The 25079-nt window shown below is 62.2% G+C and overlaps 2 protein-coding genes across 2 annotated transcripts in view; both read left to right on the plus strand.

Moving 5' to 3' along the window:
• The first annotated feature begins 4123 nt into the window (after nucleotides 1-4123).
• On the plus strand, nucleotides 4124-17516 carry TMUB1 (transmembrane and ubiquitin like domain containing 1). The gene is made up of 3 exons (XM_039523635.1): nucleotides 4124-4196; nucleotides 13842-14343; nucleotides 16157-17516. Exons 2-3 carry the CDS (start codon nucleotides 13880-13882, stop codon nucleotides 16509-16511), a joined length of 819 nt encoding a protein of 272 aa, XP_039379569.1. The 5' UTR covers nucleotides 4124-4196; nucleotides 13842-13879; the 3' UTR covers nucleotides 16512-17516.
• Nucleotides 17517-20539: 3023 nt separating this feature from the next.
• The window catches only part of FASTK (Fas activated serine/threonine kinase), a 54627-nt gene continuing 50087 nt past the window's right edge, over nucleotides 20540-25079 (plus strand). The window contains exon 1 of the mRNA XM_039523632.1: nucleotides 20540-20633. The gene's annotated coding sequence lies outside the window, so the exon portion shown is untranslated. The remainder of the gene's footprint in view (nucleotides 20634-25079) is intronic.

A 25079-nucleotide genomic window follows, 5' to 3' on the forward strand; every position in this document is an offset into this window, starting at 1 on the left:
CCAGTTCTCAATCCATGAAAGGACCTTCCCTTTTATCCCATGACAGCTTAATTTACGTAAGAGCCTTTGGTGAGGGACCTTGTCAAAGGCTTTCTGGAAATCTAAGTACACTATGTCCACCGGATCCCCCTTGTCCACATGTTTGTTGACCCCTTCAAAGAACTCTAATAGATTAGTAAGACACAATTTCCTTTTACAGAAACCATGTTGACTATTGCTCAACAGTTTGTTTTTCTATGTGTCTGACAATTTTATTCTTAACTATTGTTTCAACTAATTTGCCCGGTACCGACGTTAGACTTACCGGTCTGTAATTGCCGGGATCACCCCTAGAGCCCTTTTTAAATATTGGCGTTACATTAGCTAACTTCCAGTCATTGGGTACCGAAGCCGATTTAAAGGACAGGTTACAAACCTTAGTTAATAGTTCCGCAACTTAGTTCTTTCAGAACTCTTGGGTGAATGCCATCTGGTCCCGGTGACTTGTTAATGTTGAGTTTATCAATTAATTCCAAAACCTCCTCTAGTGACACTTCAATCTGTGACAGTTCCTCAGATTTGTCACCTACAAAAGCCAGCTCAGGTTTGGGAATCTCCCTAACATCCTCAGCCGTGAAGACTGAAGCAAAGAATCCATTTAGTTTCTCCGCAATGACTTTATCGTCTTTAAGCGCTCCTTTTGTATTTTCATCGTCAAGGGCCCCACTGGTTGTTTAGCAGGCTTCCTGCTTCTGATGTACTTAAAAAACATTTTGTTATTACCTTTGGAGTTTTTGGCTAGCCGTTCTTCAAACTCCTCTTTGGCTTTTCTTATTACACTCTTGCACTTAAGTTGGCAGTGTTTATGCTCCTTTCTATTTGCCTCACTAGGATTTGACTTCCACTTTTTAAAGGAAGTCTTTTTATCTCTCACTGCTTCTTTTACATGGTTGTTAAGCCACGGTGGCTCTTTTTAGTTCTTTACTGTTTTTCTTAATTTGGGGTATACATTGAAGTTGGGCCTCTATTATGGTGTCTTTAAAAAGGGCCCACGCAACTTGCAGGGATTTCACTTTAGTCACTGTACCTTTTAACTTTTGTCTAACTAACCCCCTCATTTTTGTATAGTTCCCCCTTTTGAAATTAAAGGCCACAGTGTTGGGCAGTTGAGATGTTCTTCCCACCACAGGGATGTTGAATGCTATTGTATTATGGTCACTATTTCCAAGCGGTCCTGCTATAGTTACCTCTTGGACCAGCTCCTGCGCTCCACTCAGGATTAAATCTAGAGTCACCTCTCCCCTTGTGGGTTCCCGTACCAGCTGCTCCATGAAGCAGTCATTTAAAGTATCGAGAAATTTTATCTCTGCATTTCGTCCTGAAGTGAAATGTTCCCAGTCAATATGGGGATAATTGAAATCCCCCACTATTATTGGGTTCTTAATTTTGATAGCCTCTCTAATTTCCCTTAGCATTTCATCAGATGTTCACTCATCAGATGTTTAGGAGTTGCTGCATAGTTACCAGTCCTGAATGTAGCTTGAGTTTGTGGCTTGATTTTGCAGCTTGGGTTCGTCGCTTGTGGCGGCTAATTGGCCAGGAAAGCCGGGCACAAGGACGAGCTGGGTCTCTGTTGGGCATGCCCCGATGCTCTTCCATGTTAGCAGCAGAACGTTACCCTCCAAAGTCTTCCATCTCACCCATCCTTTTTGTAGGCTTTAGTTTGAATCCAGAGACTATAGGTCTTGCTGTGTCCTGCTGCCTCTGGGCACCCGTCAATTGCAGGCGTGACTTTCAGCCTGGGACTTCGCTTTGATCTTCCTTCTATTGTATCTTTTCTGTTTAGGGTGGACTCTTCTTACTTTGTTAGGGCTCTTGTCTGCATCTTCAGCTGGTGGTGTTTGAACTCTATTTCAGCAGGACAGGCTGGGGCTGATTCCATCATTCATAGAATATTAGGGTTGGAAGGGACCTCAAGAGGTCATCTAGTCCAACCCCTGCTCAAAGCAGGACCAATCCCCAGATTTTTACCCCAGTTCCCCAAATGGCCCCCTCAAGGATTAAACTCACAACCCTGGGTTTAGCAGGCCAATGCTCAAACCACTGAGCTATCCCTCTCCCCCCATCATCCAGCCATATCTCAGTCACACATCTAAACTAAACTAATAAGAGTACAGCAGGGTTTGCAAAAGTGAAGGTTGGAGGAAGCTTTTACAAAATGGAGTGAGCGTTTTAAAATAGGGTTTGAATTACGATATGGCAAACAGTGAACAGAAGTTACAATATAGACAAGTGTAGTGAATTGTGAACAGAAGTTACAATACTGAAACAGTGCAAGTCTCAGTGATTTAAGCAGGAATTGGACTGATAGTGGAACTTACAAAGGCAGCTGACTGAACAGCTATGGTTCTTAACAAGCATTTTTATTGTCAATTAGCCAGTTCTTGGGGTAACTGGTTTTATGAATGAATGTTGTTTCATTCATAAAACTTTACTTATGAAGTTACATTAATAAAGTGAACAATTAAAAACAATTTCATTTATCAGTTCTACAACACCTGCCCATTTACAATTACATTGTACATTGCACACAGTTAGCCAGTTTTTAATCCATTTAATGACTGCCATGTTAATTTTATATTGTTCTGTTTTTTTCATCAAAATGTCATATGGCACCAAGTCAAATGCATTACAGAAATCTAGGTATATTATGTCAACACTGTTGCCTTTATCGTCCAAATTTGTAATCTCATCCAAAAAAAGTTATCAAGTTAGTTTGACAGGGTCTGTTTTCCACAAACCAATGTTGATTAGCATTAATTATGGCAAAGAGTCCTGGGCACCTTATAGACTAACAGACGTATTGGGCCATGAGCTTTCGTGGGTGAATCCCCACTTCGTCGGATGCATTAATTATATCACTCTTCATTCTTTATTAATGGAGTCCCATATCAGCTGCTCCATTGTCTTTCAGCACAGGAGGGGAAATAGAGAAGCCCCTTCCTCCTGCCCCTGGTTTGATCCCCATATACTGAGCCCCTGCCAGGGATGGGGCTGCACAGGGTGTTATAGGAGGCATGTTTTTATTCCAATATGCCCAGGATGGAGCTGCACAGAGAACTGTAGGGGATGTGTCCAGCACGACCGCTGCCAGAATCCTGTGGCCACCTCTGGTGCCCTCAAGTCAAGGAGGATGTTGATAAACTGGAGAGGGTTCAGAGAAGAGCCAGGAGAATGATTAAAGGATTAGAAAACCTGCAGTGATAGATCAAGGAGCTCAGTCTATTTAGTTTAACAAAGAGAAGGTTCAGAGATGACTTGAGCACAGTCTGTAAGTACCTACATGGGGAACAAATATTTAGCAAAGGGTTTTTCAGTGCGGCAGAGAAAGGTCTGACACCATCCAATGCCTGGAAGCCAAAGCGAGACAAACTCGGACTGAAAATACGATGGACATTTTTGACAGTCAGGGTAATTATCCATGAGAGACAGGGATCGCCAGGGTCATGGTGGATTTGCCATCTCTGGCCATTGTTAACTCAATACAGGGGGTCAGACGAGACAATCACAATGGTCCCCTCTGCCATTGGCAACACTGTGCTGAATGGAACAAACGTGAATGGACTAGGGGCCCCACAAGCCGTGTGGGTGTGTGGGTGTGTGTCCCCACAAGCCGTGTGTGTGGGTGTGTGTCCACAAGCCGTGCGTGTGTGTGTGTGTGTGTGTGTGTGTGTGTGTGTCCCCACAAGCCGTGTGTGTGTGTGTGGCCCCACAAGCTGTGTGTGTGTGTGTGTGTGTGTCCCCACAAGCCGTGTGTGTGTGTGTGTGTGGGTGGGGCCCCACAAGCCGTGTGTGTGTGTGTGTGGCCCCACAAGCTGTGTGTGTAATCTGATTAGGGGCCCTACTGTGCTCTGTGGGTGGGTGTGTAATGTGACTACAGGTCCCACAATGCCCTGCGCTGGGAGAGGACTACAGGCCCCACAATGCCCTGCGCTGGGAGGGGGACTACAGGTCCCACAATGCCCTGCGCTGGGAGGGGGCTACAGGCACCACAATGCCCTGCGCTGGGAGGGGGACTACAGGCCCCACAATGCCCTGCGCTCGGGGGGGGGGCACTACATGTCCCAGAATGCCCTGCGCTCGGGGGGGGGGGACAACAGGTCCCAGAATGCTTTGCGCTGGTACCGGAAGCGAGGGGTCCGAGATGGAGGAGGCGGGTGAGTATGGGCTCGGCGCTCACAGGGTCCCTCCGCCGCCCGGACCCCTCCGCTGCTGCCCCCCCCATTCCTCCCCTCGTCCAACCTGCCCCTCCCCCGCTGCGGCCCCCCAACTATCCCTGACCCCGCCCCGCTGCGGCCCCCCCGCCTCTTCTCCCCGCCCCGCTGCCTTTCCTGCCCTGCTCTCGGGGGGGAGCTGCCCCCATGTGCCAGCTGCCCTGCCCTGGCTGGGGGCTCCCCCCCCGCCCCGCTGCCTTTCCTGCCCTGCTCTCGGGGGGAGCTGCCCCCCATGTGCCAGCTGCCCTGCCCTGGCTGGGGGCTCCCGCCCCGCTGCCTTTCCTGCCCTGCTCTCGGGGGGAGCTGCCCCCCATGTGCCAGCTGCCCTGCCCTGGCTGGGGGCTCCCGCCCCGCTGCCTTTCCTGCCCTGCTCTCGGGGGGGAGCTGCCCCCCATGTGCCAGCTGCCCTGCCCTGGCTGGGGGCTCCCGCCCCGCTGCCTTTCCTGCCCTGCTCTCGGGGGGAGCTGCCCCCCATGTGCCAGCTGCCCTGCCCTGGCTGGGGGCTCCCCCCCCGGCCCCCGCCCCGCTGCCTTTGCTGCCCTGCTCTCGGGGGGGGGGGCCCTGCCCCCCGGTGCCAGCTGCCCGGCCCGGGCTGGGGGCTCCCGCCCCGCGGCCGGTCCTGCCCTGCTCTCGGGGGGGTGCTGCCCCCCATGTGCCAGCTGCCCTGCCCTGCCTGGGGGCTCCCCCCCGCCCCGCCCCGCTGCCTTTCCTGCCCTGCTCGGGGGGGGGGGGGAGCTGCCCCCATGTGCCAGCTGCCCTGCCCTGACTGGGGGCTGCCCTGCCCTGACTGGGGGCTGCCCCCGCCCCGCTGCCTTTCCTGCCCTGCTCTCGGGGGGGGAGCTGCCCCCATGTGCCAGCTGCCCTGCCTGGGGGCTCCCCCCCCGCCCCGCTGCCTTTCCCGCCCTGCTCTCGTGGGGGGGAGCTGCCCCCCATGTGCCAGCTGCCCTGCCCTGGCTGGGGGCTCCCCCCCGCCCTCCGAGCTCAGCGCTAACCTGCTCCGTGTCCATCCTCTCAGCTAGCGCCGCTCGGTGAACACCCCGCGGGGTCTGGTGGCCGCGGATCCCCGACGGCCCTGTCCCCAAGGCCTGCAGAGGGGCTGGCCGGGCCGGAGCTGGGACTAGACCAGGGCTGCGGGGACAGTCTGTGTAGTGGGGGTGCCGAGAGCCACTGAACCGAACTAACCCTGGATTCGTGGAAAGCGCTTCGAGCCGGGGGCGCAGCAGCCCACCCCCACCCCCGTGCCAGCGCCTAGGGAACAGAAGGGAGCAGCCCTTGTGGGAATGCTGCACTCGGGCAGGCCTTGTGCTCAGCCGCCCTCCTGTAACGTGCTTCCCACTGGTGCTGTGCTCCCCAGCAACGCAGATGGGCTGCGCCCCAAAGACTCCCGCAGACACTCACGCCTAGAGTGCCCGAGTGGCGGGCCCTGCAGGGAGGGGTTTGCTGGCTTCCTCCCTCTGGAGGCATTGGACTGCAGAGAGGCTGGGCTGGCTTGTGGTGGGCACGTCTCAAAAGATGTTAATAATTGTATCTCTGTCCCTCGCGTATGTAGATTGTGAGCTGCTCAGGGCAGGACGCAGCCTTGTGTTGTTCATAGAGTCCAAGGCCAGCAGGGACAATTGTGATCAGATAGTCTGGCCTCCGGCATCACACAGGCCAGAGACCTGCCCCCAAAATGATTCCTTTGGCTCGAGAGCTTATCTTTTAGTTCCATGTGTCAGTGCCTTAGAGCAGGGGCTCTGAGCCTTTCCAGACTGCTGTCCCCCTTGCAGGAGGCTAATTTCCCTGGCGTACCCTCGCGTTTCACCTCACTTACAAACTACGTGCTTACAAACCCAGACAGAGAAATACAAAGGTGTCACCGCATCTATTGCTGACAAATAGCTTATTGTCTGATTTTTACCATATAATTATAACATAAATCAATGGAATATAAATATTGTACTTACAATTCAGTGTCTAGTATATAGAGCGATGAAGTGGGCTGTAGCCCACAAAAGCTTATGCTCAAATAAATTTGTTAGTCTCTAAGGTGCCACGAGTACTCCTGTTCTTTTTATGAAGTGTTAGTTTGTCCTGTCTTCGCTAGTGCTTTTTACGTAGCCTGTTGTAAAACTAGGCAGATCTCTAGCTGAGTTGATGTACCCCCAGGAAGAGCTCTGCGTCCCCCTGGCTGAGAGCCACTGCCCTAGATACACCATCAATAACAACATACAAAAAAGCTACATTTAAAATAAAGCTTATAAAGTAAAGCACTCAAATGTTCGGCAGTCCCTTAATTTGCTCCCTTGTGCATGTGCATTGCGAACCGGTCTGTAAGTACATGAGCCCTTGCCTCATTCAGTGCTCTGAATGAAAAGTGCTCCCTGAGTGCGGAGCCATTTAATATTGCTCTCTGTTTTTATTTGGTGTGTGATCCCAGGCTTGGCCTACTGACCATCCAAACCCAGCCCTGAATACAGAGCTACTCTTGTGGAGCGAGCCCATTTCTGTTTGAGTCGTTGGGAATTTCTGGTTATTTCATTTTATCCAGATCTGGCGGTGAGGCAGGGGGTGGTTATGGGTTCTGCCCTAGGTGGTGGAAGCTGGGCTGGAGAGCCAGCAGCAGCAGCAGCTCTGGGGTTCCTGTCCTGTGGGCTGGGCCTGACTCCTCACTCTGGGTGTTGCGACCTGGCACACAGGCTTGCAGCACTGCTCAGGTTTGATGGAGGCACAGCCAGGTTGCAACACCAGTCACTCAAAGTTGGACCCGTTAGGGGTGCCCCCTTGTCATGGAAGGAGGAGGCTGGGCAAGGCTGATTGTGTGGCACTGTGACCTTGTGTACCAGGTCGCGATGCCCGGACAGGACACAAGCCCTAGAGCTGCGGTTGCTGGTTGAGTTTTTCATTTTATTTCATGTTGTTTCACTTTTGGGAAAAGATGAATTTCGCTTCACAAAGCACCTGTGAGATTAGACTGGGGTATCCCCATTTTATAGATGGAGAATGACGGCACCGAACCTCAGAGGTATTTAGCTACCTGTCAGTTAAATCAGGGGGTGTTCAGATGCCTACACCTGTGAGGATCTGAGCCCGAGAGAGTAAGGAAAATATTGTTAAATGCTTCCACTAGCTTTGGATGCGCAATCAGAGATTCCTATAAATGCCTCAGTTTCCTTCGGTGCTTTGCATGGAGTATAAAGGGTTAAAGAGCTGCTCTTGGGCAGAGCAGGGCAGGTGAGGGGTGTGTGCCACAGGACTGCCTGGGGTGGTGTGAATGGGTTGACAAGGACAGGCTGAAACCACCCAGGATCCACAAGACAGTGGAATCCCCAATGGCCAGGACAGAGTTTTTCCCCCATCTCTCTGTGGGGAAGCAGAGCAAAGGCCCCAGGTGGAGAACAAAGGGGGGGTCAGGTGACTGGGCTAAGTTGGCCTTTGGAGACAGGCACCTGGCTGGAACAAAGGACAAAGGGAGAGAGACAAGATGGTTTCAAGGGAGCCTTGGTCTGGAGCTGGCCAGGCTGGACGCTGCCTTCACCTTTGCCTCTCCGCTAACATCGGGATCTGAAGCCAGGTGACCAATCAAGTGTGACCTTGTTTTGGGAGGGCTGCCTGCTGTGAGTGCAGATACTGACTGCAGGGAGCATGATGCCATGAAGGGGGCACAGCATGGCCTTCTGCAGGCATCTGGCTGGGGATTCACACGGAGAGACAGGGATCGCTAGGGCTACAGGGCCAGTTTCAGAGCCTTGGCGGCTACAGACCTGCCCCAGTGGAACTGTGGGTCCTTGGGACCCAGCACACTGAGGGGACTGGTTACGGGCTGCGTATAGACTAGGCTCTGGGTCTTTGACACGTGCCTAGACCTTTGAAGATCTGAGCCCGGGAGATTAAGGCAAAAATTGTCAAAAGCTTCCCCTAGTTTTGAATGCCCAGTTTGAGATGCCTGGAGCCTTTGGCGCTTAGTAGTATTTTTATAACACTTCAGATGTTCAAAGCACAGCCCTGATTGACTTCAGGTGCCATCATGAGCACTTGGCACTTCTGCATATAAGGCCCCAGGTCTCAAGTCAGACATCCAGAAATGAGAACACACTGAAAAGTTTGGTTTAAGTGACTTGCCCAGGAACGGTGTGGCAGAGGCAGGGACAGACTCCAGTTTTCCAGGACAGCATTCAATTTCCTTCACCACAAGAACATTCTTTCTCTTCCTGTTGTCCCCTGCCTTATTCACAGCACGCTTTCCTGGTGGGGTGGAGCATGCCCATCGTTGGAGGGAGTTCACAATCAGTTGTGTAAAGGGGGTGAGGGATGGATACATGCTTCCTGCTTAGTCAAGAAATGAGCCCTACAGACAGCCTCCTTCACTACACACACAGACACAATTCATTCCCACAGCCCCATCCATCCTGTACACTGATTGAGGCAGGGGTTCTGTGGGTAATATAGTATATGATCAAGTAATTAAAGATTGTATTGTAAGTATATGCACATGGAGTCAAATTAAGGATGCCCTTGTAACCTTAACTGGCATTTCCTATTTTTGAGTGCTCAGCTTTGAAATCTCAGCATTCTTCTAGGGTAGATTTTTGTTAATGTAACCGTCTGGCTTTTTTTAAAAGCAAAGTGAAAAAACAAATTCCATTGTGTGGAACCATATTGGCCCCTGACACCTTTAGATCCCAGCACAGTTCTCTCCCGGTGGAGGTCAGACTAGATGATCATACTACTTCCTTCTGGTCTTAACATCTCTGACTCTACCACTCAGTTAAAGAAGTATGGGCTAGATGATTGGACTATAAGGTGGATAGAAAGCTGGCTAAATCGTTGGGCTCAACGGGTAGTGATCAATGGTTCCATGTCTAGCTGGCAGCCGGTTTCAAGTGGAGTGCCCCAAGGGTCGGTCCTGGGGCCGTTTTTGTTCAAAATCTTCATTAACGATCTGGAGGATGGCGTGGACTGCACCCTTAGCAAGTTTGCAGATGACACTAAACTGGGAGGAGTGGTAGATACGCTGGAGGGTAGGGATAGGATACAGAGGGACCTAGACAAATTAGAGGACTGGGCCAAAAGAAACTTGATGAAGTTCAACAAGGACAAGTGCAGAGTCCTGCACTTAGGACGGAAGAATCCCATGCACTGCTATAGACTAGGGACCGAATGGCTGGGCAGCAGTTCTGGAGAAAACGACCTAGGGGGTTACAGTGGACAAGAAGCTGGATATGAGTCAACAGTGTGCCCTTGTTGCCAAGAAGGCTAATGGCATTTTGGGCTGTATAAGTAGGGTCATTGCCAGCATATCGAGGGATGTGATCATTCCCCTCTATTCGACATTGGTGAGGCCTCATCTGGAGAACTGTGTCCAGCTTTGGGCCCCACACTACAAGGAGGATGTGGAAAAATTGGAAAAAGTCCAGGGGAGGGCAACAAAAATTATTAGGAGGCTGGAGCACATGACTTATGAGGAGAGGCTGAGGGAACTGGGATTGTTTAGTCTGCAGAAGAGAAGGAGGAGGGGGGATTTGATAGCTGCTTTCAACTACCTGAAAGGGGGGTTCCAAAGAGGATGGATCTAGACTGTTCTCAGTGGTAGAAGATGACAGAACAAGGAGCAATGGTCTCAAGTTGCAGAGGGGGAGGTCTAGGTTGGATATTAGGAAACACTATTTCCCTGGGAAGGTGGTAAAGCACTGGAATGGGTTCCCTAGGGAGGTGGTGGAATCTCCTTCCTTAGAGGTGTTCAAGCTCAGGCTTGACAAAGCCCTGGCTGGGATGATTTAGTTGGGGTTGGTCCTGCTTTGAGCAGGGGGTTCGACTAGATACCTCCTGAGGTCCCTCCCAACCCTGAGATTCTATGATTCTATGACTAGTGGAGGAGCTGTCTGTGTGTGTCTGCTACTAGGTGGGGTGGGACATGTGCTTTGTCAGTGGGTTGCGCAGCCGTCGGCTGGCGTCGGAGGAGGGGAGTGGGGTTGCGCGGCCGTCGGCTGGCGTCGGAGGAGCGGAGTGGGGTTGCGCAGCCGTCGGCCGGCGTCGGAGGAGGGGAGTGGGGTTGCGCAGCCGTCGGCTGGCGTCGGAGGAGCGGAGTGGGGTTGCGCTGGCGTCGGAGGAGCGGAGTGGGGTTGCGCTGCCGTCGGCTGGCGTCGGAGGAGCGGAGTGGGGTTGCGCTGGCGTCGGCTGGCGTCGGAGGAGGGGAGTGGGGTTGCGCTGGCGTCGGCTGGCGTCGGAGGAGTGGAGTGGGGTTGCGCTGGCGTCGGAGGAGCGGAGTGGGGTTGCGCGCCGGGCGCCGGAGGAGTGGAGGGGGTTGCGCTGGCGCCGGCCGCGCCGGAGGAGCGGAGTGGGGTTGCGCTGGCGCCGGCCGGCGCCGGAGGAGCGGAGTGGGTTGCGCTGGCGCCGGCCGGCGCCGAGGAGCGGAGTGGGGTTGCAGCTGTCGGCTGGCGTCGGAGGAGCGGAGTGGGGTTGCAGCTGTCGGCTGGCGTCAGAGGAGGGGAGTGGGGTTGCGCTGGCGCCGGCCGCGCCGGAGGAGCGGAGGTTGCGCAGCCGCCGGCCGCGCCGGAGGAGCGGAGTGGGGTTGCGCCGGCGCCGGAGGAGCGGAGTGGGGTTGCGCTGGCGCCGGCCGGCGCCGGAGGAGCGGAGGGGGTTGCGCTGGCGCCGCTGGCGTCGGAGGAGCGGAGTGGGGTTGCGCCGCGGTCGGCTGGCGTCGGAGGAGCGGAGTGGGGTTGCGCTGGCGTCGGCCGGCGTCGGAGGAGCGGAGTGGGGTTGCGCTGGCGTCGGCTGGCGTCGGAGGAGCGGAGTGGGGTTGCGCGGCCGTCGGCTGGCGTCGGAGGAGGGGAGTGGGGTTGCGCTGGCGTCGGCTGGCGTCGGAGGAGCGGAGTGGGGTTGCGCGGCCGTCGGCTGGCGTCGGAGGAGCGGAGTGGGGTTGCGCGGCCGTCGGCTGGCGTGGGAGGAGTGGAGTGGGGTTGCGCTGGCGTCGGCTGGCGTGGGAGGAGGGGAGTGGGGTTGCGCTGGCGTCGGCTGGCGTCGGAGGAGGGGAGTGGGGTTGCGCTGGCGTCGGCTGGCGTCGGAGGAGTGGAGTGGGGTTGCGCTGGCGTCGGCTGGCGTCGGAGGAGCGGAGTGGGGTTGCGCTGGCGTCGGCCGGCGTCGGAGGAGCGGAGTGGGGTTGCGCTGGCGTCGGAGGAGCGGAGTGGGGTTGCGCGGCCGTCGGCCGGCGTCGGAGGAGCGGAGTGGGGTTGCGCCGGCGTCGGAGGAGCGGAGTGGGGTTGCGCTGCCGTCGGCTGGCGTCGGAGGAGGGGAGTGGGGTTGCGCCGGCGTCGGAGGAGCGGAGGTTGCGCGCCGCCGCCGCGCCGGAGGAGCGGAGTGGGGTTGCGCTGGCGCCGGCCGGCGCCGGAGGAGCGGAGTGGGGTTGCGCTGGCGCCGGCTGGCGCCGGAGGAGCGGAGTGGGGTTGCGCTGGCGCCGGCCGGCGCCGGAGGAGCGGAGGGGTTGCGCGCCGCCGCTGGCGTCGGAGGAGCGGAGTGGGGTTGCGCTGGCGTCGGCCGGCGTCGGAGGAGCGGAGTGGGGTTGCGCGGCCGTCGGCCGGCGTCGGAGGAGCGGAGTGGGGTTGCGCTGGCGTCGGCTGGCGTCGGAGGAGCGGAGTGGGGTTGCGCGGCCGTCGGCCGGCGTCGGAGGAGCGGAGTGGGGTTGCGCGGCCGTCGGCTGGCGTCGGAGGAGAGGAGTGGGGTTGCGCTGGCGTCGGCTGGCGTCGGAGGAGAGGAGTGGGGTTGCGCTGGCGTCGGCTGGCGTCGGAGGAGCGGAGTGGGGTTGCGCTGGCGTCGGCTGGCGTCGGAGGAGAGGAGTGGGGTTGCGCTGGCGTCGGCCGGCGTTGGAGGAGGGGAGTGGGGTTGCGCTGGCGTCGGCCGGCGTGGGAGGAGCGGAGTGGGGTTGCGCTGCCGTCGGCTGGCGTCGGAGGAGCGGAGGGGGCTGCGCGCCGCCGGCCGGCGCCGGAGGAGCGGAGGGGGTTGCGCGCCGCCGGCTGGCGCCGGAGGAGAGGAGGGGGTTGCGCTGGCGCCGGCTGGCGCCGGAGGAGCGGAGTGGGGTTGCGCTGGCGCCGGCCGGCGCCGGAGGAGCGGAGGGTTGCGCTGGCGTCGGCTGGCGTCGGAGGAGCGGAGTGGGGTTGCGCTGGCGTGGGAGGAGCGGAGTGGGGTTGCGCGGCCGTCGGCTGGAGTAGGAGGAGGGGAGTGGGGTTGCGCTGGCGTCGGCTGTCGTCGGAGGAGTGGAGGTTGCGCTGGCGCCGGGCCGGCGCCGGAGGAGCGGAGTGCGGTTGCGCGGGCGTCGGCGGGCGTGGGAGGAGGGGAGTGGGGTTGCGCGGCCGTCGGCTGGCGTCGGAGGAGCGGAGTGGGGTTGCGCGGCCGTCGGCTGGCGTGGGAGGAGAGGAGTGGGGTTGCGCTGGCGTCGGCTGGCGTGGGAGGAGCGGAGTGGGGTTGCGCTGGCGTCGGCTGGCGTGGGAGGAGCGGAGTGGGGTTGCGCTGGCGTCGGCCGGCGTCGGAGGAGCGGAGTGGGGTTGCGCTGGCGTCGGCCGGCGTCGGAGGAGCGGAGTGGGGTTGCGCTGGCGTCGGCCGGCGTCGGAGGAGCGGAGTGGGGTTGCGCTGGCGTCGGAGGAGGGGAGTGGGGTTGCGCGGCGGTCGGCTGGCGTCGGAGGAGGGGAGTGGGGTTGCGCAGGCGTCGGCTGTCGTCGGAGGAGTGGAGTGGGGTTGCGCTGGCGTCGGAGGAGCGGAGTGGGGTTGCGCTGGCGTCGGCCGGCGTCGGAGGAGCGGAGTGGGGTTGCGCGGCTGTCGTCTGTCGTCGGAGGAGTGGAGTGGGGTTGCGCGGCTGTCGGCTGGCGTGGGAGGAGCGGAGTGGGGTTGCGCTGGCGTCGGCCGGCGTCGGAGGAGGGGAGTGGGGTTGCACAGCCGTCGGCTGGCGTCGGAGGACGGGAGTGGGGTTGCACAGCCGTCGGCTGGCGTCGGAGGAGTGGAGTGGGGTTGCACAGCCGTCGGCTGGCGTCGGAGGAGTGGAGTGGGGTTGCACAGCTGTCGGCTGGCGTCGAAGAAATGCTGATAGACAGGAATCCAGATTTCCATTCCGGGCTGTGGAGAGGAGCATGTCTAGTGGCTCTAGACCCTTCTGCCCCTGTTTCCCCAGCCTGTCCCTGTCTCCTAGCATGTACCTGTCTGTCTCTTCTCCTCCCGCACACACAACCTGTCCCTGTCCCCGTACCTCCCCAGATAAAAGCAGTTGAAGTTTGCAATGTTAGGAGCACCTGAAAAGGGGCGGCTAGTGGGAAGCATCAGGCAGCCGTAGCTAGACTGCGCTACCTGAGGGGGACAATGGGAAGGGAGTCGAACGGGAAGGGTGATGCAAACAAATGAGCTCAGAGATCTAGGCCCGTTGGGCTCAGCATCCCTGTAACTCTGCCCAACCCTGCACTTAGTGCCCCGGGGCATGGGGGTGGCTCCAGGACCTTCCTCCCTGTGGGCCAGGCCCAGCCTGCAGGAGTCCCTGTTGGGTGGGAAGCTGAGGGTCTGCTGTGCTGAGCACTGGCGGGGGGGCGGGGGTGTCCCAGGGCTCACTGCTGCTGCTCTGTCTCTTTGCAGCCTGGTAATCCTGCTGTCCCCAGCACTGCCCAGCTGCCATGGCTCTGATTGAGGGCGTGGGGGACGAAGTCACCATCCTCTTTGCCCTGCTGCTCATCGTGCTGGTGCTGGTGCTGGCATGGGTCTCTACACACACCGCAGAGCGGGGCGACCAGGTCTTTGCTGCTTCCCCCCCTGTGGCAGCTGGACAGCTTGGGGCAGAGAGCCTGCTGGAGGATGGGCCGAGGGACCCCAGCATGCAAACCCCGGCGGCAGGGGAGCCCAAGGAGGAAGCGGAGTCGTCAGCAGGTGCCGTGCCAGATGGGCCTGATGGGATTGCTGCAGGGCTGAGGCTCCGGGCTGAGCCTGGATCTCCACAGTGCCCCGGAGACACAGGTGCCAGCCCCGAGGCCACAGACAGGAGCCCCATGGACCGCACCATAGTGCTAAGGCTGAAGTTCCTGAACGACACGGAGCGCCTGGCCACCGTGCGCCCAGAGGAGACGGTCGGCTCTCTGAAGAGGTGAGAGGTCAACCGGCAGCAAGCTGTGGGGAGGAGGCGGAGCTCTGAAGCGCAGCCTCACAGCCAGGCAGGCTCCCTGGCCTGTGCCCGCCCCGCCTGGGGGCTCTGGCATCCCTTGAACCTCAGTTTGTCCTCCCTTCTCCTGCACTAAACCTGCTGGATGCGGCTTGGAGCCTGGACCGCTTTCTGCTGCCGTCCCTCCACACGGGGATAGGCTTGTGTGTCCCAGCGCATGCCTGTAGCTTAGATGGTGCTGTTGGTACCAGTGATCACCGATAATAATAAATAATAATAATAATTGGAGATATGCCAATCTCCTAGAACTGGAAGGGACCTTGAAAGGTCATTGAGTCCAGCCCCCTGCCTTCACTAGCAGGACCAATTTTTGCCCCAGATCCCTAAGTGGCCCCCTCAAGGATTGAGCTCACAACCCTGGGTTTAGTAGGCCAATGCTCAGACCGCTGAGCTGTCCCTCCCCCCAGATCCACAGTCCAGGGTGATGGGAGTGCTGTGCGGGACACACCCTGGCACAAGGGCGCAGACTGGCCTGGGGGGACCATGATGGGACACTGCTAGGACAATGAGAGCACACAGCAAAATGACAGACCATGGAAGGGAACATGTGGGGGAGGGCTGTACAGCCAGGTGCCTGGGGATGGGGACGGATCGGGAGTGGGGGGCTTGCATTCGGGCTCCCAGGATGGAGATTCATGCGGAGTTAGGCACAGCCAAGCCCCCCGTAATGGGGGTATGGAGCCCTATGGAGGAAGGTTGTACTCAAAGCAGACTGTGAAGAGTTGCAAAGGATCTCACCAAACTGGGTGACTGGGTAACAAAATAGCAGATGCAATTCAGTGTTACTAAATGCAAAGTGATGCACATTGGAAAAGATAATCCAACTATACATATACAATGATGGGGTGTAAATTAGCTCTTACCACTCAGGAAAGAGATCTTGGAGTCATTGTGGATAGTTCTCTGAAAACATCCACTCAATGTGCAGCGGCAGTCAAAAAAGCAAACAGAAATTTGGGAATCATTAGGAAGGGGATACATAATAGGACAGAAAATATCATATTGCCACTATATAAATCCATGGTATGTGCACACCTCGAATACTGCGTGCGGATGTGGTTGCCCCATCTCAAAAAGATGTATTAGAATTGGAAAAAGCACCGAGAAGGGCAACAAACATGATTAGGGATGTGGAACGGCTTCCATTTGAGAAGATTAAAGAGACTGGGACTGTTCAGCTTGGAAAAGGGACGACTAAGGGGGGATAGGATAGACGTCTATAAAATCATGGCTGGTGTAGAGAAAGTAAATAAGGAAGTGTTATTTACTCCTCATAACACAAGGGCTAGGGGCCACTCAGTGAAATTAATAGGCAGCAGGTTTAAAACAAACACAAGGAAGTTCTTCACAGGACGCACAGTCAACCTGTGGAACTCCTTGCCAGGGGATGTTGTGAAGGCCAAGACTATAACTAGGTCCAGAAAAGAATTAGCTCAGTCCCTGACCCATTGATGGCGATTAGCCAAGACGGGCAGGGACGGAGCCCATATGCCGGGTGTCCCTAAACCTCTGACTGCCAGAAGCTGGGAGAGGATGATGGGATGGATCACTCGATAAATCACCCTATTGCATTCAGTCCCTCTGAAGCACCTGGCACTGGCCCCTGCTGGCAGACAGGACCGTGGGTGGGCTGGACCATTGGGCTGAGCCAGTGTGGTCGTTTTGATGTTCTTAAGGTGGGGCTGGCGAACTGTGTGTCTGTGACTGTAACATTTCCCTCCCCGTGTCTTCACCTTAGGGCCCATTTCCCAGGCCAGGAGCACCAGGTGCGTCTGATCTACCAGGGCCAGCTGCTGCGGGACGATGCTCAGAGCCTGGCTGCGTTGCACCTCACCCACAACAGCGTTCTGCACTGCCACATCTCCCAGCATGGCCCAGCCCCCATGGCTGCTGGCCTCCGGGCCACTGCTGACCCTGTGCACACAGCCCTCAACGTGGGCAGCCTGATGCTGCCGCTCTTTGTGCTCATGCTGGCTGTGCTATGGTACTTCCAGCTGCAGTACCGGCACGTCTTCACCGCCACCGCCACCTCCTGCCTGGCTGGCCTCACCCTGCTCTTCAGCTTCATGGCCTTCGCTCTATACCGCAGATAACACTGCCCACGGAGCCTCCGAACCCTGCCAGCCTGTCCTGGGCAGAGCCCGCCTGCCCGCTGCCTCTACGGCTGAGGGGAGCCGTTTTGGTGGGGCTGATGACAGACTCCCCCGAGTCACTGGGGACCCAGGTCTGCTGTTGTAGCATGAGTCCTGATGCCCAGCAGGAGCGCAGGGGCAGTCACTGTGGCCCATATTTCCGAGTCCCATACCCCCACTCCACCTGGCGGCTGAGAAGAGGGACGCTGCAGTGCAGTGAGGTTCTCCCCTCCCCCAACAGCACTTGGGGGTGGTTTTGGTGAGGGTGGGAGCCAGATCCTTAATTGTTACAAGGGGGCAGTTTCTTCCTGCCTCTGAGGAAGGCGGGGGGACTTCCTGGTTATAAGGAGCAAGCAGCTCTGCAGGACAGGCTGGGATCTCCTCCTGAACTGGTTCCTCTGCCAGCCCCTGCTGCTGAGGAGTTGTGCTGTGCAAATAGGGAATCTGCCCAGACTCCACCCCTCCATCCCCCATTTGCTCTTTGCACGTGCTTGTGAACAGACTGGGCCCTCGTGCTCAATGCTTGCTCACCCACACACTGGCATACAGTCTGGGTGCTGTTGCGTGCCCTTCTTTCCCCTGCACACTTGAGTGCTCTCACACACTCTCTCTCTCACACACACACACACTCTCTCACACACGTTCCTTGCTGTGTGGAGTCCCGGACCTGGCAATCCATTAGCTCATGGCTATTGCTGCACGGGGGAGCAGTGCCTCCGAGAAGGGGAGAGCTCTTCACCCCCTGGGCTCTCTGACCTGAGTGGAGGTGGGGGGGACGGGACTGCTGCTCATGCAGGGGTTGACTGCATGGTCTGCTCCTTTGGGAAGGGTGCCCAGGTATGGGAGGCCCAGCTGGCCTGTCCTGCCCCACCCCGTAGGGTTCCTGGGGGGTGATGGGGCCTGGATCAGTGGAGCATGTTTCTCATTAATGCTTCTTTTAAAATTAAAAACTGTGAATAACTAAAATCTCCTCTGGCTGGTGTGTGTGTGGGTGCGTGGCGGGGAGTGAGTGAGTGGAGAGTGGGAGAGGGCAGGGGGAGATGGGTATGGGGGAAAGGCATGGTAATTGCTGGAGCAGGTTAGCCAACTCCCTGCTCTCCCTTGGGTAGGGCGGAGGGAGGGACAGAGTGATTGCTGGACCAGAGGAATTGCCTGCCAAGTCTCTCCAGGGGCATGGTGATGTGGAGGAGGAGGGGGCATAGGGGAAAGGATGCAGTGTGTGGAGGTGGGGGACGATAGGGTGATTGTGGGACCAGAGTAGCCTGCTCCTTGCTCTCTCCAGTGGGGGTGTGAGGTATGTTGGGGGTGCGTGGTGGGGACGGGGTGACAGATCTCGGGCAGGGAGGGAGGGGAGTGGGGCATGGGTGGGGAGTGGGGGAGGGGTGGCGGATCTCTAGGAGGGGCAGGGGAGGGCGGGGAGTGGGGGATGGGGGGGGCGTGGTGGGGGCAGGGTGGCGGATCTCGTGGGGGCAGGGAGGTGTGGGGATGGGTGGGGAGGGTGCGGTGCGGGCAAGGTGGCAGATCTTGGGCAGGGGAGGGCAGGGAGTGGGGAATGGAGGGGAGTTGTAGGGGCAGGTGACAGATCTCTCGGGAGGCAGGGGAGGGTGGGGGAGGGGTGCGCGGTGCGGGCAAGGTGGCAGATCGAGGGCAGGGAGTGGGGAATGGGAGGGGAGTGGTAGGGGCAGGTGACAGATCTCGGGGGGCAGGGGAGGGCGGGGGGGACGGGCGGGAGTAGGGGATGGGTGTGCGGTGGGGAGGGGTGACGGATTCTCGGGGGCAGGGAGGGAGGGGAGTGGGGCAGGGGTGTGTGGTGGGGAGGGGTGACGGATTCTCAGGGGAGGGAGGAGAGTGGGGATGGGAGGGGTGTGTGGTGGGGTGGGGTGGCAGATCTCTGGGGGAGGAGGGAGAGTGGGAGAGGGGATGGGGTGGGGTGGCAGATCTCTGGGGAGGGGTTGGGGCGGGTCTCAGGGGAGGGGATGGGTGGGGGTGGGGTGGCGGATCTCGGGACCAGGGAGGGAGAGTGGGGAGGGGATGTGGTAGGGTGGGGTGGCAGATCTCTGGGAGGAGGGGTCGGGCGGGTCTCAGGGGAGGGGATGGGTGGGGGTGGGGTGGCGGATCTCGGGACCAGGGGAGGGAGAGTGGGGAGGGGATGTGGTGGGGTGGGGTGGCAGATCTCTGGGGAGGGGTCGGGGCGGGTCTCAGGGGAGGGGATGGGTGGGGTGGGGTGGCGGATCTCTGGGGCAGGGGAGGGAGAGTGGGAGAGGGGATGTGGTGGGGTAGCAGATCTCTGGGGAGGGGTTGGGGCGGGTCTCAGGGGAGGGGATGGGTGGGGTGGGGTGGCGGATCTCGGGCCAGGGGAGGGAGAGTGGGAGAGGGGATGTGGTGGGGTGGGGTGGCAGATCTCTGGGGAGGGGTCGGGCGGGTCTCGGGGGAGGGGATGGGTGGGGGTGGGGTGGCGGATCTCGGGGCAGGGGAGGAGAGTGGGGAGGGGATGTGGTGGGGTGGGGTGGCAGATCTCTGGGGAGGGGTTGGGGCGGGTCTCAGGGGAGGGGATGGGTGGGGTGGGGTGGCGGATCTCGGGGCCAGGGGAGGGAGAGTGGGGAGGGGATGTGGTGGGGTGGGGTGGCAGATCTCTGGGGAGGGGTCGGGCGGGTCTCAGGGGAGGGAATGGGTGGGGTGGGGTGGCGGATCTCTGGGGCAGGGAGGGAGAGTGGGAGAGGGGATGGGGTGGGGTGGCAGATCTCTGGGAGGAGGGGTCGGGCGGGTCTCAGGGGAGGGGATGGGTGGGGTGGGGTGGCGGATCTCGGGACCAGGGGAGGGAGAGTGGGGAGGGGATGTGGTGGGGTGGGGTGGCAGATCTCTGGGGAGGGGTCGGGCGGGTCTCAGGGGAGGGGATGGGTGGGGTGGGGTGGCGGATCTCTGGGGCAGGGAGGGAGAGTGGGAGAGGGGATGTGGTGGGGTAGCAGATCTCTGGGGAGGGGTTGGGGCGGGTCTCAGGGGAGGGGATGGGTGGGGTGGGGTGGCGGATCTCGGGGCCAGGGGAGGGCGCGTGGGGGAGGAGGGTGTGGTGGGGTGGGGTGGCAGATCTCTGGGGGGAGGGGTCGGGGCGGGTCTCGGGGGGAGGGGATGGGGGGGGGTGGGGTGGCGGATCTCGGGGCAGGGGAGGGAGAGTGGGGAGGGGATGTGGTGGGGTGGGGTGGCAGATCTCTGGGGGAGGGGTTGGGGCGGGTCTCAGGGGAGGGGATGGGTGGGGTGGGGTGGCGGATCTCGGGGCCAGGGGAGGGAGAGTGGGGAGGGGATGTGGTGGGGTGGGGTGGCAGATCTCTGGGGAGGGGTCGGGGCGGGTCTCAGGGGAGGGAATGGGTGGGGGTGGGGTGGCGGATCTCTGGGGCAGGGAGGGAGAGTGGAGAGGGGATGGGGTCGGGTGGCAGATCTCTGGGAGGAGGGGTCGGGGCGGGTCTCAGGGGAGGGGATGGGTGGGGTGGGGTGGCGGATCTCGGGGCCAGGGAGGGAGAGTGGGGATGGGCGGGAGTGGGGAGGGGTGTGTGGTGGGGTGACGGATCTCGGGGGCGGGGAGTGGGGAGGGGATGGGCGGGGAGGGGGATGTGGTGGGGGTCGGGTGGCAGATCTCTGGGGGGAGGGGTCGGGGCGGGTCTCAGGGGGAGGGGATGGGTGGGGGTGGGGTGGCGGATCTCGGGGGCAGGGGAGGGAGAGTGGGGGAGGCGGGTGTGGGGAGGGGTGGCGGCCCTCCCAGGGGAGCCGAATCACTCCTGGGGGCGGGGCGGCTGACGTCACTCGGGCCTCGGCCAATCCGCCGTGACGCGCGCCGGTGCCGGTGGCCGCGAGTTCCGCAGGGTAACGCGCCCTCATTACCATATGCAGATGACGCCCTGCGCTGCTACGGGAGCTGCCCGCGGGCCGGGCGGACCGGTCAGGCGCGCGGCAGGCCCCGCCCCCGGCACTGTGGGGGCGGGGCGCGATTGGCGGGGCGCGGGGGCTGCCGGGAAGATGGCGGACGCGGTGGCCGGGCGGCCCTGAGGGGCCGGGGGCGGCGACGGGCTCCAGCACGGCCGGGAGCGCCATGTAGGGCCCGGGGCCAGAGCTGGGCGCAGGGGCCCGTGGGGAGCGACGTGGGGAGGGGCCGATGGGGCGGGGGAGGGGCGTGAGTTGTGGGGGCTCTAGGGAGCGGGGCTGGGGGCTGGCTGTGGGGAGCTCCAGGGTACCCTGTCCCAGCAGGGGGTGTGGAGGGACCGGGGCAGGGGGCGACTGTGGGGAGCTCCAGGGTACCCTGTCCCAGCAGGGGTGTGGAGGAGCGGGGCTGGGGGCTGGCTGTGGGAGCTCCTGGGTACCCTGTCCCAGCAGGGGTGGAGGAGCAGGGCAGGGGCGACTGTGGGGAGCTCCTGGGTACCCTGTCCCAGCAGGGGTGTGGAGGAGCGAGGCTGGGGGCTGGCTGTGGGGAGCTCCCGGGTACCCTGTCCCAGCAGGGGGTGTGGAGGGAGCGGGGCTGGGGGCTGGCTGTGGGGAGAGCTCCCGGGTACCCTGTCCCAGCAGGGGGTGTGGAGGGAGCGGGGCTGGGGGCTGGCGGTGGGGAGCTCCCGGGTACCCTGTCCCAGCAGGGGGGGTGGAGGAGCGGGCTGGAGGCTGGCTGTGGGAGAGCTCCCGGTACCCTGTCCCAGCAGGGGTGCGGAGGAGCGGGGCTGGGGCTGGCTGTGGGGAGAGCTCCCGGGTACCCTGTCCCAGCAGGGGGTGTGGAGGGAGCGGGGCTGGGGGCTGGCTGTGGGGAGCTCCCGGGTACCCTGTCCCAGCAGGGGGTGTGGAGGGAGCGGGGCTGGGGGCTGGCTGTGGGGAGCTCCCGGGTACCCTGTCCCAGCAGGGGGTGTGGAGGGAGCCGGGCTGGGCGCTGGCTGTGGGGAGAGCTCCCGGGTACCCTGTCCCAGCAGGGGGTGCGGAGGGAGCGGGGCTGGGGCTGGCTGTGGTGGAGCTCCCGTACCCTGTCCCAGCAGGGGTGTGGAGGAGCGGGGCAGGGGCTGGCTGTGGGGAGCTCCCGGGTACCCTGTCCCAGCAGGGGGTGTGGAGGGAGCGGGGCAGGGGGCTGGCTGTGGGGAGCTCCCGGGTACCCTGTCCCAGCAGGGGGTGTGGAGGGAGCGGGGCTGGGGGCTGGCTGTGGGGAGCTCCCGGGTACCCTGTCCCAGCAGGGGGTGTGGAGGGAGCGGGGCTGGGGGCTGGCTCTGGGAGTGCACCCGGGTCCCGTGTCCCCGCAGGGGTGTGGAGGAGCGGGGCAGGGGCTGGCTGTGGGGGGAGCTCCCGGGTACCCTGTCCCAGCAGGGGGTGTGGAGGGAGCGGGGCAGGGGGCTGGCTGGGGGAGCTCCCGGCCACCCTGTCCCAGCAGGGGTGCGGAGGGAGCGGGGCTGGGGGCTGGCTGTGGGGAGCTCCGGGTACCCTGACCCAGCAGGGGGTGTGGAGGGAGCGCGGCTGGGGGCTGGCTGTGGGGAGCTCCCGGCACCCTGTCCCAGCAGGGGTGTGGAGGAGCAGGGCTGGGGCTGGCTGTGGGGAGCTCCCGGGTACCCTGTCCCAGCAGGGGTGTGGAGGAGCGGGGCTGGGGCTGGCTGTGGGGAGCTCCCGGGTACCCTGTCCCAGAAGGGGTGTGGAGGAGCGGGGCTGGGGCGGCTGTGGGGAGCTCCCGGGTACCCTGTCCCAGCAGGGGTGTGGAGGAGCGGGGCTGGGGCTGGCTGTGGGGAGCTCCCGGGTACCCTGTCCCAGCAGGGGTGTGGAGGAGCGGGGCTGGGACTGGCTGTGGGAGCTCCCGGGTACCCTGACCCAGCAGGGGTGTGGAGGAGCGGAGCTGGGGCTGGCTGTGGGGGGAGCTCCCGGGTACCCTGTCCCAGTAGGGGGTGTGGAGGGAGCGGGGCAGGGGCTGGCTGTGGGAGCTCCCGGGTACCCTGTCCCAGCAGGGGTGCGGAGGAGCGGGGCTGGGGGCTGGCTGTGGGGAGCTCCCGGGTACCCTGTCCCAGCAGGGGTGTGGAGGAGCGGGGCTGGGGCTGGCTGTGGGAGCTCCCGGGTACCCTGTCCCAGCAGGGGGTGTGGAGGGAGCGGGGCTGGGGCTGGCTGTGGGAGCTCCGGGTACCCTGTCCCAGCAGGGGTGTGGAGGAGCGGGGCTGGGGGCGGCTGGGGAGCTCCGGGTACCCTGTCCCAGCAGGGGTGTGGAGGAGCGGGGCAGGGGCTGGCTGTGGGGAGCTCCGGGTACCCTGTCCCAGCAGGGGTGTGGAGGAGCGGGGCTGGGGCGGCTGGGGAGCTCCCGGGTACCCTGTCCCAGCAGGGGTGTGGAGGAGCGGGGCTGGGGCGGCTGTGGGGAGCTCCCGGGTACCCTGTCCCAGCAGGGGGTGTGGAGGGAGCGGGGCAGGGGCGGCTGTGGGGGGAGCTCCCGGGTACCCTGTCCCAGCAGGGGGTGTGGAGGGAGCGGGGCTGGGGCGGCTGTGGGGGGAGCTCCCGGGTACCCTGTCCCAGCAGGGGGTGTGGAGGGAGCGGGGCAGGGGGCTGGCTGTGGGGAGAGCTCCCGTGTACCCTGTCCCAGCACGGGGTGTGGAGGGAGCGGGGCTGGGGGCTGGCTGTGGGGAGCTCCCGGGTACCCTGTCCCAGCAGGGGGTGTGGAGGGAGCGGGGCAGGGGCGGCTGTGGGGGGAGCTCCCGGGTATCCTGTCCCAGCAGGGGGTGGAGGAGCGGGGCAGGGGGCTGGCTGTGGGGAGAGCTCCTGGGTACCCTGTCCCAGCAGGGGGTGCGGAGGGAGCGAGGCTGGGGGCTGGCTGTGGGGAGCTCCCGGGTACCCTGTCCCAGCAGGGGTGTGGAGGAGCGGGACTGGGGCTGGCTGTGGGAGAGCTCCCGGGTACCCTGTCCCAGCAGAGGTGTGGAGGAGCGGGGCTGGGGCTGGCTGTGGGGAGCTCCCGGGTACCCTGTCCCAGCAGGGGTGTGGAGGAGCGGGGCTGGGGCTGGCTGTGGGGAGCTCCCGGGTACCCTGTCCCAGCAGGGGTGCGGAGGAGCGGGGCTGGGGCTGGCTGTGGGGAGCTCCCGGGTACCCTGTCCCAGCAGGGGTGTGGAGGAGCGGGGCTGGGGCGGCTGTGGGGAGCTCCGGGTACCCGGTCCCAGCTGGGGGTGTGGTGGGTGGGGGGGTGGGGGCGGCTGGGGGGAGCTCCCGGCTACCCTGTCCCAGCAGGGGGTGTGGAGGGAGCGGGGCTGGGGGCTGGATGTGGGAGTCCCGTGTACCCTGTCCCAGCAGGGGGTGTGGAGAGAGCGGGGCTGGGGGCTGGCTCTGGGAGAGCTCCCGGGTAACCTGTCCCAGCAGGGGGTGCGGAGGGAGCGGGGCTGGGGGCTGGCTGTGGGGGGAGCTCCCGGGTATCCTGTCCCAGCGGGGGGTGGAGGAGCGGGGCTGGGGCTGGCTGGTGGGAGAGCTCCCGGGTACCCTGTCCCAGCAGGGGGTGCGGAGGGAGCGGGGCTGGGGGCTGGCTGTGGTGGGAGCTCCCGGGACCCCTGTCCCAGCAGGGGGTGTGGAGGGAGCCGGGCTGGGCGCTGGCTGTGGGGAGAGCTCCCGGGTACCCTGTCCCAGCAGGGGTGTGGAGGAGCGGGGCAGGGGCTGGCTGTGGGGAGCTCCTGGGTACCCTGTCCCAGCAGGGGGTGTGGAGGGAGCGGGGCTGGGGGCTGGCTGTGGGGGGAGCTCCCGGGTACCCTGTCCCAGCAGGGGGTGTGGAGGGAGCGGGGCTGGGGGCTGGCTGTGGGGGGAGCTCCCGGGTACCCTGTCCCAGCAGGGGTGTGGAGGAGCGGGGCTGGGGCTGGCTGTGGGGAGCTCCGGGTACCCTGTCCCAGCAGGGGTGTGGAGGAGCGGGGCCGGGGCCTGGGTGTGGGGAGCTCCCGGGTCCCCTGTCCCTGCAGGGGGTGTGGTGGGAGGGGGGCTGGGGGCTGGCTGGGGGGGGCGCTCCCGGGTATCCGGTCCCAGCGGGGGGTGGAGGAGCGGGGCTGGGGGCTGGCTGTGGGTAGAGCTCCCGGGTACCCTGTCCCAGTAGGGGGTGTGGAGGGAGCGGGGCTGGGGGCTGGCTCTGGGAGCTCCCGGGTACCCTGTCCCAGCAGGGGTGTGGAGGAGCGGGCTGGGGCGGCTGTGGGGAGCTCCGGGTACCCTGTCCCAGCAGGGGGTGTGGAGGAGCGGGGCAGGGGCTGGCTGTGGGAGAGCTCCCGGGTACCCTGTCCCAGCAGGGGTGCGGAGGAGCGAGGCTGGGGCTGGCTGTGGGAGCTCCCGGGTACCCTGTCCCAGCAGGGGGTGTGGAGGGAGCGGGGCTGGGGGCTGGCTGTGGGGAGAGCTCCCGGGTACCCTGTCCCAGCAGGGGGTGCGGAGGGAGCTGGGCTGGGGGCTGGCTGTGGGGAGCTCCCGGGTACCCTGTCCCAGCAGGGGTGTGGAGGAGCGGGGCTGGGGCTGGCTGTGGGGAGCTCCCGGGTACCCTGTCCCAGCAGGGGTGCGGAGGAGCGGGGCTGGGGGCTGGCTGTGGGG

Source organism: Mauremys reevesii, linkage group 2, assembly GCF_016161935.1.
Source record: "Mauremys reevesii isolate NIE-2019 linkage group 2, ASM1616193v1, whole genome shotgun sequence".
NCBI classification, from domain to species: Eukaryota; Metazoa; Chordata; order Testudines; family Geoemydidae; genus Mauremys; species Mauremys reevesii.

Bases quoted from the DNA above. Each gene is read 5' to 3' on its own strand.
- TMUB1 (XM_039523635.1), top strand. From the start codon at position 13,880: ATGGCTCTGATTGAGGGCGTGGGGGACGAAGTCACCATCCTCTTTGCC. The intron at 14,344-16,156 runs GTGAGAGGTCAA...TCTTCACCTTAG, and splicing joins ACGGTCGGCTCTCTGAAGAG to GGCCCATTTCCCAGGCCAGG.